Source organism: Branchiostoma belcheri, unplaced genomic scaffold (assembly GCF_001625305.1).
Source record: "Branchiostoma belcheri isolate BF01 breed outbred unplaced genomic scaffold, Haploidv18h27 scaffold172, whole genome shotgun sequence".
Lineage (NCBI taxonomy): Eukaryota > Metazoa > Chordata > Leptocardii > Amphioxiformes > Branchiostomatidae > Branchiostoma > Branchiostoma belcheri.
Window position 1 is genome coordinate 169,182 of NW_017803180.1, and position 12,067 is coordinate 181,248.

The 12,067-nt window shown below is 42.8% G+C and overlaps 1 protein-coding gene across 1 annotated transcript in view; it reads left to right on the forward strand.

The window, feature by feature from the left end:
- Positions 1-3,022: 3,022 nt before the first annotated feature.
- Positions 3,023-12,067, forward strand: part of LOC109466937 (uveal autoantigen with coiled-coil domains and ankyrin repeats protein-like) — a 10,176-nt gene continuing 1,131 nt past the window's right edge. Inside the window, exon 1 of the mRNA XM_019764810.1 lies at positions 3,023-3,077. Within this exon, the coding sequence (XP_019620369.1) occupies positions 3,023-3,077 (55 nt within the window). The remainder of the gene's footprint in view (positions 3,078-12,067) is intronic.

Below are 12,067 nucleotides of genomic sequence, written 5' to 3' on the forward strand. Positions count from 1 at the left end.
TGGTGGTGAACCCATATTGCTTTTTCTGATGTTTCTTCTTCTCCTCCTGCCATTTTTTAAATGGATTCAGCTTCTTCATTTTAGGGCCTAAGGTCCTGAAATTTGGTATGGAGGTACAGTGGGCAAATACCCCTAGGCGTTTTTTGAATTTTTGTGATACAGGCTTTTAGAATGGTTTTATTTTAGTTTTTTGGCTGTGTTATAGCAAATGTATTACTGTGTTAGTGTGCCTTGTTTACCACGTCTGGGCATGAGTCATCACAATGGAATGCAGGGCATCAACCAATAGGCATGCAGCTTTCCTCTATACTTCTTGCTGATTGGCTTTTGGGATTTAACTTGATTAACACCTGCACAGAGCATTTCCACCTGCACAGAGCATTTCTTGCTGATTGGCTGTTGGGATTTAACTTGATTAACACCTGCACAGAGCATTTCCATACTGACAGTATGTCTTTATTCAAGTGTTTTGGTAGGTATTTCAAGCTTTTCTGCTCCAGCATTGGAATGCGGGGCATGAACGTTTTTTTTTTTTGAAAATCAACAGTTTGCATTATGCAATTAAAAATCCTAACCAATAAAGTAGGGAATAGCTATCCAACTGTTGTTTTAGTTGTAAGTTACTTCATATTATAGTTATATCAATGTAAATCATTGTTTTCCCTTGTGTTTCTCATTATTTCCCTGCCATGTCGTAAAATGTGGTGAACCCATCGCTGTATTTGCTCCAAAGCAAATATTGGCCTTTCTAGTTTTAAAAATGTAATTTTTTGTAAATTTTGGTACGATATTTTCTTGATTACTGGTTTACTTCGCATGTCAAAAATCATTCAGGTATCTTATTTTCTTTCAGAAATAATTTTATTTTTTTGTGTGTCAAAATCGTGTTAGCATGTACAAAAATAGAAGGAGCTTAAATTTATGCCAAATTGTAAATATGAAGAAGATGATATGTGTTAGACTGTCAGTATTAAGGGTAGTAACCTTACAAATATCGTATTACAGAGTTTGATACAATACACCATACGGATAACTGAAGACTATGGAACTGTCCAAACAACATGTGGCTATTGTTGGCTTGTTGCAAATATGTACAATGTCGTGGTTTGTTACTTAATCAATGCATTATTTTGCAACAAAAGACCTTCATGTAGAATCAGTAGCCTCCACCAGGCCTTTCTACGGGAATACGGATCGTAGAATTCGGCAAAAAAAAGGGTAAAATTAGCCAAGGGAGTCCGGCCGCGGGGAGGTAGTTTCAGTCAAACCTACAAGGCGGCCAAACTCCCCCGGCAAATATTCTCCTACATATAGCCAGCGTAGTTAGTCTGATAGAGACTAGGTTACAAACATCAGAATTCAGCAAGACTATCATTTTTACTCAACTACTGGCTAGGAGAGTGACATTATGGTATGAGGAACATTTCCCTTGTATGGGTAACTAAGTGAAACCCTGGTATGATTCCCAAACTCCCCTTGCCATGCAATTATTCTCCCAATTTGGATAAACTTTACCACTGTTAGTATAATTTTGCTTCCCACGCTGTTAGCCTGGTGGAGACTATAGAATTTGGCTTTCCTCATTTTCTAGATTTTTAGATCAAATGAGTCAAATAATAACCTGTAGTAAGTTATAAGAATATGCGACTTTTTAGCAGTGTTGACAATCTGATTTCTTTATCGTTTTGTATGTGGATGTCGTGAATTGACTTAATTATGGTTGACTGTGGTGGAGGAAGTGAGAAATTTTCATTGTCAGAAAATTCTTTTGTGTCAAAAAAGTTGCGCGTTAGAGTCTTCCATCACTGCTTTCTTGAGGGGGGGGGGGCAAACATGTACTGGTCTGTAATATGGCATGATGGGATATGGCATATCCCAAAGTGCTTTGCTGTTTGTTGACCATGGGCGAGTCCATCCAACAATAGGGTGTAACATACAAACTTTTAATGCCAGTTTGTATCCTAGAGTTATAGGGTCATGCTTCACACCCCTCCCCAGTGAGTGGACTGTTCCACCTGACGATCAATGTGCAATCAACCTCCGATGCAATAAAACCGAAGATCCGCCATGTTGGGATTGACCTTGTGGTGACCTTTATCTTTGATAATCAGATATAAAATGGCAAATATAGCTATATATGGCTTGACAAATATAAAGTGAAAACATTATAAGAATGGAGAAAAGGATGAAATACATGTACCCCCCACTCCCTCCATTTCTTTATTTTGGAATGTCTCTATATTTGAAGGTCATATTACTAGTAAATTGGTACCAGTGGAGGATAGTTGATAGTGAGGGGGGGGGGTATACATGTAATAAGAAATACGTTATGGTTTCCTTGCAATATTGGTTGACACGAAAAGAGTGACAGTATAAGACAACAGCCGACTAAGTTTTGAAGGGAAAAAAAGCTGTTGTTTCGAACCCTCTCCCTCCAAGAGCGTGTTTTGGTCCTTCCTAACTCTGGAAGTGCGTAACCCGCGCCTTACACACTAATGACATTTACTCTGCCATTCAGGCTTCATTTGTCACATTTCCTGCACTTGGAAACGTTACAGCCCGGATGTAACAATTAGGAAGGCGAACGGGAATTACATTAGAAAAGGCCACACGTACTCCATCCACTTACCAAGTTCCCAGGCAATTGATGCTCGCCTTTAAGAGAGTAAATGTAATTATGTAGCAAAGTCCCGGTCGCTAGGCAACGAGCAGGGATAGACAGGCGACTGTTGCGGTAAAACTGTTACAAACAGAACAAGTCGCTACATTGATGCTGAGAGTGTAAGAACAAGTCGCTACATTTGGAGAAGTGGCTACAGCCGTGCTGCACAGAACATGGCTACAAATTGGCTACTTAAAGTGGCCATAAGAACACTTTGCTACATATAAAGTGTTGTCTACTGATGGTAGAAAACAGCTCGCTACTCTGACGTCCCGTCCAGGACGCTGCTACACACCGGCAACAGGAGCCGCAACACCAGAACCGCCACATCGTGAGTAGTTGTTACATGTAGCAGACGTCATGTCGGCGAGGACAAGTCTCACGTTCCAGCGCCGGAAACGGACGGGCCGGAAAGGTGGGTTTTATATAGAGAAAAATGAATTATTTTTGCCTTAACTTTAATTTGTCCAGTATTTGAGTGAAACTATAGTCGCGCGTGTTTGGATACTATCGAAAGATTGATGAAACTTTTTTTTGCAAACTTTTCCATAAATCCAGGATGTTCAGCCTAAGCATCATCTTATTTCACTATACTTGGCCCCAGTTTACAAGTAGGATGGCCTTGCCTTAAATTTCTGTCAGACGATGTCACGTACAAAGCTCTTCTAGAGAGAGCCAGTGGTAACTACGGAGGATGGCATCCGTACCCAGGCTATCCCCAACTTTTGTCTTCGGAGAAAAGTCGCGACGTTTGTAAACGTCTTTTAAATCCTTTTCGCGTGATGGCAAATCATACAGACCAACTTGCCGGCGATGGTGGGTTAAGAGCATACAGAGTAAAGTAAACGCGTCGGTCGGGTAGGACGTCTGTCCAGTTTGGACCGCTCCTTTTTACCGCGTGTCTAGCCAACTGTCATATGGTGGGTTTTGTGGGTGGTCAAATGTCCTTAAGTTTTATTTGGCTGGGTGGTACAATACTCCTTACAGACCATGAAAGACAGACACGTTTGGAGGATAACCGTCTTGCTTTGGGCTAGCACCATGATGGTGATTATCCTAAAACTCCCGACCTGCCCTCTGCAACCTGTTCATATTATTACGTCACCAACGACCAATTATCCAGATATCCGGAACTGTGTCTATCTACGTCTAAGCCTGAATGGGTTAGGGTTAGGATCAGGCACGGTTCTGGATTGTCTCCGCGTATCCGAAAACGTAGATTTGCCCCAGGTACGGTTCTGGATGCGCGTGCCGTGGGCTATACAAAACCGTGGATTGTTATGGATAAAGCACGATTCTGGATTTACAACACCAAGTCTTCCCTTGAGACTTGGACTCCTACTCCTGTAACTAACTCCCCTTCCAAAGCGATCCCGTTTTATGTCCACTTTCATGAAAACCTACATGCAGACTGGCCGTGACCAATCGGAATTTTCTTTGTTTACCGACAAACAGTTTGCCTTAAGTTTATCCACAGCGCCATATGTGTGTCTGAATCAGACATACTCAGTGAGGTTCTATGGACCTCCGTGAATACAGACGTTCCGCACAGTGGTTTTCTGAAAGGCCGGGCGGATTGTAGCTGATGGTACCGATAGATTATCCTCCTATCCGCTGCGTCCTGGGTTACGTCACGGGGTTCTATTCCATGGCGGGCGGGGGTCGGGTTACCGTGGGGGGGTTCTATTCCATGGCGGTGTGGGGTCGGGTTTCCATTGACTCCTGGCGGGGGATGGGGCGGGGGTTCGGTGTCATTGTTGCCGTCATGCCATGCAAGGCTAACCGCGAATCGGCGCCCGAACCCGAGAGCCGCGCGCGACAACACACCGTGACGCCGAACGGGGACCGCTAGCTAGATCCGGACAGGGAAAGAGAAAAACTACAGCAGGACCAGAAATGTCGGGAGTAACTCCTACAGGACGGAACCGTGAGGATGGGAGCGTCAGACGTCCCACGCTGCGGTGACGTACAGGTGTTTACGGCGGCGTCAGGTGGACAGGTGAGCCGTACACAGGTGTGACGTCGTTGTGCGGTTTGTTTGAGCTGCGGATGAGAACCCTTAAGAAACACGCCTTCCCGTAAACGTCACCTTAACGCCCTCTGTTCAGGCGTCTTCCTTGAGTACTCAAGAAACCGCTGAGCCCTTAAGAACGACATCTTATGTTATCTAAGGAACCGTAAACTCCTCTGTATTTAATGTCAAGGTTATGGACCAAAACCCATCCCTCTGGCAAGGTCAAACCCTTAAATTTGCGCTGATCCCAAACTTGAAGTGTCCCTCCACCCTTCCCCTGCCCATCTCTCTGACTTTGAGTTTAGTAAAGGTAAAACAAGGCCCAAGATTTGTCCATGTTCGAAAGATTCTCTAGGCTGGGAAGACCGAAGCCCTTTTGTTGTTGGTAACCTGGTATCAGTTACACCTAGGGTTTTCCATTCAGGACAAAACGCACTGGCTTCTCACTCCTTCTTTCGTCTGAATTCTCTTCAAAAATCAGCACAGTTCACGTGTGATACGAAATACGCTCTCGTTGCCATGGTAACAGACGCGTACAGTAGTCGAAAGTGTAGAATGTTCCGGTTTTGTAGGTTATGTTATGTTGTTGCGGGTTATTTATAGTTGTTTGTGCGGGTTGGGAGTGAGGAGGAGTATTGTCTGTGGTCGCGGTCGGTGCCGCTGGTCAGGGTCTCGGCAACCGGACCATGTGATAGCCGGCTGGGCGGGACGGAAGGTGTCAGCCTGGTTCTGCATTAGACTTAAGCTTACTTAGACTTAAAATGAGATTTACACAGGTACATCCTGAGACACAGATGTACTCGGACTTAGACATAGACACGGACATGGGCATTCACGTCGACTTACACATAGAAATAGATATAGTCATACACGTAGACATAGATTTAGGCTTACACACAGACATGAACTTAGAAAAGAACATAGACTTAGACAAGGGCATAGACTTAGACATGGACATGGGCATAGACACAGACATAGATAGGTATATAGTCACAGAGGTAGGCGTAGACATAGGCACACATGGTCACGCATATTGAGGTAGACTTAAATACAAGTATAGACATGAATATGGACATAAGCATAAAATAGACATGGACTTTAAAGGAGTACTAACCTCCAGAAGGAGGTGCTATATTTCGACAGGCATTTATTTTTGGAATTGAAAAATGCATATTATTTTACAGTATACAATTAAATGCCCATTTTGCGCGCAAGTCTTAAAATGCATCGAATCCAGGACAAACTCTCCAAATACCCTCAAAACTATCCCAGAATACACCACGCTACCCCATTAGTGTCTATGTTTTAAACAAAAAGTTACGTTACAGACCTCATTTCGGGGGCGATAAGAAAAATTCATACCGTTTTGTGTTCTTTGGTATCTTACCAACCATTGCCCTTTCTTGGTGTCCTTATCGCCCCTCATTTATGCCGCAAATATTGACGATGAAAAAAACGGCGTAATCTAGTTATCCTTTCCATAAGTGGCGTAATCTAATTATCTGTTCAAGTAATACTTACATGCAAATAAGTTGAGAAAATCAAAACACGCAGGATGAAACTGGCTCCCACTGTATTCGACATCCTGATATTATAATATCCAAGCCACAGGTCAAGCAAAGTAAAGCAAGTAATTTCTCAATAATCAGCTTGTTAGTGTGCTTGTCTCCTACCATTTTCGCCGAAAAATGTTTATGTTGACCTGAAGTGTATGAGTATTGCGTAAGCCAGAATTCCCGGATGTATCAATTGTGGTTCAGCATGGGGGAAAATGATATTAATATCACTTTACAAACATGCGCCGTGCAAGTCGTATAAGCGAAATTATGTAAAAAGTCGGCTAGTTATGTATTCATTGCAGCATGATGTATGGGAAAATAGCACTTCCTTCTGGAGGTTAGTACTCCTTTAATAATAGGCTTAGATATAGACGTTGACTTATACAGACAGTCGTAGACGTAGGCAAGGACACGGGCGACATTGACGTAGACTTAGATATAGACATGAATATGGACAGACTTCAGGCATAGACATAGACGTATAATTAGTCTTAGACGTATATAGACATAGACGGCTCATTGACTGACTCAGATGTAGAGTAATAGATATAGACTTAAACATAGACATAGACTTAGACATAGAAGCTTACACATAGATATAAACATGGACACATAGCCTTAGGCATGGGTAAAGGCATAGACATAGTGTAAACTTGTCTTAGAGATAGACACAGCCTTTCCATAGATATAGATACATGTAACCTTCGCTCTTCTTAGTCGTTCAAACTTGTCCTTTTTCATGTTGTATTTTCTGCTGTACTCTATTGCCTGTGTAGGTTCATGTGAAAGATGTTGCATCCGATTTTTCTTAGCCTGGAGTCCAGCCTTAATAGCTTTAGTCCGCTCCCCAAGATCAAGATCCGCTACACTGACTGTTTCCATACTACATTTTTCTACCACACGCCTACCACCCTACCCCCTGTATTTGTGTGTTAACAGTTTGTAGGGGGGGGGGGTAGTGGCTAGGGATGTTTGTACAAGTATATACCTCTTTGATGCGAGACAAGATTACACTCCAGTAACAAAGGTATAACTGACACTACTGCCAATTTTCACGTAGAACTGTCAGATACCACACATTGTACCCAAACGTCATGTTCATTCTTATTTTTCTCTTTTGTATATTTATTTATTTAGCTTGTCCATCTCGTACTTAAAAGCACGGACTATGCTTGGAGATGGTACTTACATGTATGTTGATTTGAGATGAAACTTGTCATGGAGAGTGTTAAAAAATTTGCAGTTCATGAAAAGAAAATTTTACAATCAACTATCCCAAAGTTCAGTAGGGGATGTTGAAAAATATGGTAATTGTATAGCCGAATCCCCCCCCCCTCCTCTTCCACTCCAACTGCTACAATAGTCTCCACATGTAACAAACCCGCTGTTGTAGCAGCTGAACTGGATACATGCCAAACACTTTCCCTGTTTACGTAACAGCGGCATGTGACAGCAGGTATGTAGCGAGGCACCTGTCTGTCGTTCCACGGTTTCTCTGCACACCTGTTTACTTGTAAACACCTGTCCAATGTCCGGACAGGGCCGGAAAGGGTACAGGCCGTGTGGCGTAGCGGCAGCGTGCTTGATTCGGAACCAAGTGGTCCCGGGTTCGAGTCCTGACATGCCGTCGATCTTGTGTCCTTGGGAAAGGCACGTTACACGACTTTCCCCACTTCGCTCAGGTGAAAATGAGTACTGTATTGTCCCCTGTGTTGGTGACGGTTAAAAATTTGAAAAAAAACTTGAGTGTGCCGTCACCACGTCTTGTAATTAGATGTTGGATTATATATTTAAAAAAAGGTCCTAGGTGTGGCACTACCTGGTCACCATGGTAACAGGGTCAGAGGTGACAGCTGGGGTGTTGTGTTGTGAGTGGAACATTGTTCCCGCCTGAAAACAGTCGGGTGTCGGGTGTCAGCAGGCGCGTGCGACAATACGGGCCGGGGTTAGGTAGGGGACGTGTTACCTGTTTAAGATACAAAACTTTTCATTAATTTGCTACAAAATACTAGTTATGGCAAACTGGCGCTTGAGCAATTTTGTTCTTGGTGAGTGGCTCACAGGCTGTGGCGTTATATTTGTATTTAACTAGGTAACAGTTCAGAGCGAGAGGGAGAATGTTGGGACAATAACTGCAGTAGGGCGTTTCTCCAAAAAGAAAACTGACAATCACTTGCTCTTGCTTCTAGCTGGAATGTTTTATTTGCGCTATATGGAGAGGTTAAGGTAGTGGGACTCGACCGTTCCTTTGCTTCATTTTACTCCTTAAACTAAAGAAAACAACCAAAATGGCGTTTTTACAGGGAAGTGGGGCGATGCAACAGCGTGTTTCTTGTACCTTAACACAAGAGAGTCTGTTTCTTTAAGTTGTTTGCTCTGCTGACCACCAGAACTTGCCAGTCATTCTAAGTCGTCTCATCCAGCCAGTGTCTACCGATAGTCTTTTACAACAACCATAGAAAACTTCAAACTACTCTCCAAGCAGAGGTTGTGGGGGAATGATCGTTACCTTTTTATATATGGCCGTTCTTTTGTCGCTACCCCCGTCGGGGGCCGCGGACCTTCTCTGGTTAATGGATACTACCTGGCCAATTTGATACTGTCTTTTTGCCACCGAGAGGGATCTGCTTGGAGATTAAATTCAAACCACGAATCGGGACGCCAGAATACACGGTGTGATGCCGCAGTGAAACTATACTAGTGCCATAAGACTGCAATCTATCCAAAATGTGTCCCTTTGAATAGCAAGTAACGTTTATAAGTCTTGTGTTTGACATTTTGAAGTGTTATTTGCTTAGGGCCAATAGCCTGGGGTCTCTGTAGTTACGGCTGGCTCTCTCTTTTGCTTTCTTAAATTCAACATTTCATGACCAGACATGGTGATGACACGTGCACTCCATTTTTTTCAACATATTTTATACCAGTAACGCAGAGGACAAATACAGGACAGGATAATACTCATTTTCACTTAAGTTAAGTGAGGAAAGTCGTGTAAAGTTTTCCGAAGGCACAAGATCGGTGGCATGCCATGACTCGGGACCTCTTGGTTCCGAGTCGAGCACTCTGCCGCTACGCCACAACCCTTTCTGCTTGCTACGTGCGGTAACTACGAAAGATGGCACCTTTGCTATAGGGTCAACACAATGACGACATGGAATTCTAACTCATATCGCCGGTACATTGAGTAACTAGGTACACTCGAAGTGCGAAAGTCTGAAGTTCAGTTTTGTGACTCTGCGTACCAAGCCCTTGATAAGGGAACACCATTTTAATTTGTTGTCTCTTGGATTCGCCTTTTTTTCGATTTGTAAAAAAAAAAAGAAAAGATTTTAGGTTCTGAATCAACTGCAAAATGCTCAATGAAAGACATACTTTGGCCCCAACTGTTTAAGAAAGTCCTTTTCTTCCTAGTTGTTAAAGTTTTTCAATGTAGCCCCGTTTCATTAAATGTTTAAAATCTATTGCTTTAATTATACACCAGCCTGGTATGTTGACTTCATGGTTCATATCGTAACATTTCCGGCCTTCATGGGGTGCCTTGGCCATTTTTTTAAATTTTTATTTCGCCCTGTCGCTTCATAATTTTTCTGAACAACTCCGAGACACAACAAATTAAATTGGGGTGGCTTAAGGCACGTTTGAATAAATATAAACATCCATACGTGGACCTAAATACGATTTTCTGTCGCGCCCAAAAAAAGAGTTTGGCGGGTTTTTTTTACTCGTATCCGTAACCATGGCAACGACCGAGTGACTAACATGCCTAATAAGGCGTGACCGTATCTACATGTATCAGGTAAAAATTACAATGTTACGTATCGTCTCACGTGACCGGAAAGGAGCACAGCGATTGGCCCAGTGGTTAGTAACGGATATCACGGGTGTTTGATCGGGTAATATTTGTCCATCGGGTCCAAGGTCTGAATTTGGAGCTCCGATGTCCTCAGTGTTCTCACGTCACGAATTAACGCCATGAAGTCACTCTAGTATTGAAGCAAGAAAATATATTTCTATCCGCCTGGAAGATTTGGGATGTCCTGGCGTCTCATAGAGGGTTCGAAGAGAGTCGAGATTTTATGTAACGGAAAGGTATTATTTATGTTCATAGTTGTTTTTTCTGTGTGAGACCTACGTGGGGTAGTATACTATAAAACTACTACATGTACTATATATATAGTATACTATCTAACTTACCCCAACCCCACCCCAAATGTATCGGGGCTTGTTAAATAGGCTAATGATGTGATGATACATAAAAAAACATTCTCGATCTACCATTTATTATTTCATTTGATTAAGAGTTATTTTAGAGGTGGTCATTGGACAGGCTGTACTGTATATCAATGGCCTTAGTGGGTCCTTATGTAATGGTGGTCACTTGTACGGGTTTGACTGTATCTCAATGGCCAGGGGGTCCTTATGTGTAGCCTCCATAGCAAGCCAAAAACTTGGGGTTTGGGGGTCTTCAGGGTCTTTGGGAGCTTTTATGTGCTATTTTCTGATTGCATATAGACAACATAGCCGACCTGGTTGAATTAGCTGGGTTAATCAGAAAACAGCCGAAGACCACCAAACCCCCAGTTCTATAAGCCTGCTACGGAGGCTACCTTGTGTGGAGGTAGTCAGTAGTACAGGTTTGACTGTATATCAGTGGCCAGGTGGTCCTTATGTAGAGGTGGTCACTAGTACAGGTTTGTATATCAATGGCCAGGTGGTCCTTGTGTAGAGGTGGTCACTAGTACAGGTTTGTATATCAATGGCCAGGTGGTCCTTATGTAGAGGTGGTCACTAGTACAGGTTTGACTACACTTGTTTGTGTCCTGTTGCCATTTTGTTTCCCAGCGAGGAAATTGCACAGATCAAAGTTCCACATATGCAGGCGTGATGTTTACTCACCGTGTGATTACCAGAAGTTTCACCCAGGAGTACGCGGCATGTATGGTATCTAGAACCATTGTCAACTAGTTCTTTGCCTGAATGGGTTACTGCTAGGATCAGGCATGGTTCTCGATAGTTTTCGTATATATATCCATGAATGTAGATTTGTACCAGGCACGGGTCTAGATACGCGTGGACTATCCAGGACTGTGTCTGAACATGGTTCTGGATAAAGCACGTTTCTGGATACAACAGCATGTCCGTGTGATAAAAATCATTGACCTGAATTCAGACGTGCTTTCCGGTGGGTTGGCGGAAAACGACAGATATTCTGTGACATGTGGGTCTTTATATATCGCCTATCAACTGGAGGCTGCGACCAAACTTTTAACAGAGTTTTTGTCCATCAAATCATAAACATTCAACGTATTCCAGTTAAGATAATCTAATGTACTTTTCTGGGATTTCCGCGAAATTACTTACGGGCGTGTGCAGAAATATACATGTTTGTTTATCTATTGTTTTGCATACTGTCATATTCACTTAAAACTTTCCAATTTGGTCGATCACTGATCGTAACGAGTAACGAGAACTAATGATCGTGTGTAGCAAGTGTGAAATAATAATATGTTTGCAATACATGCCCGTAGCCAGGATTTTGAATGGGGGGCATGCTCCCATGCTCCCCCGGAAAATTTTGAAAAATGAACCTTCTAAAATGGCATTTCGTGCATTTTTGAGAGGATTTCCAAGAAAAAATCAGAGGTAAATTTTTATTCCATGACAAAGGGAGCAGTTTTTCTACGTTTCCAGTCCATCTTTTCAAGAAAAATCTTGGACCTTTACATAAAATGTGGACCAAAAAGTGGACCTTTTCATAAAAAGTGGACCAAAAAGTGGACCTTTGAGCCTTGTGGGGGGTTCTTCCGAATCCCCCGGAACCCCCCCCCTCCC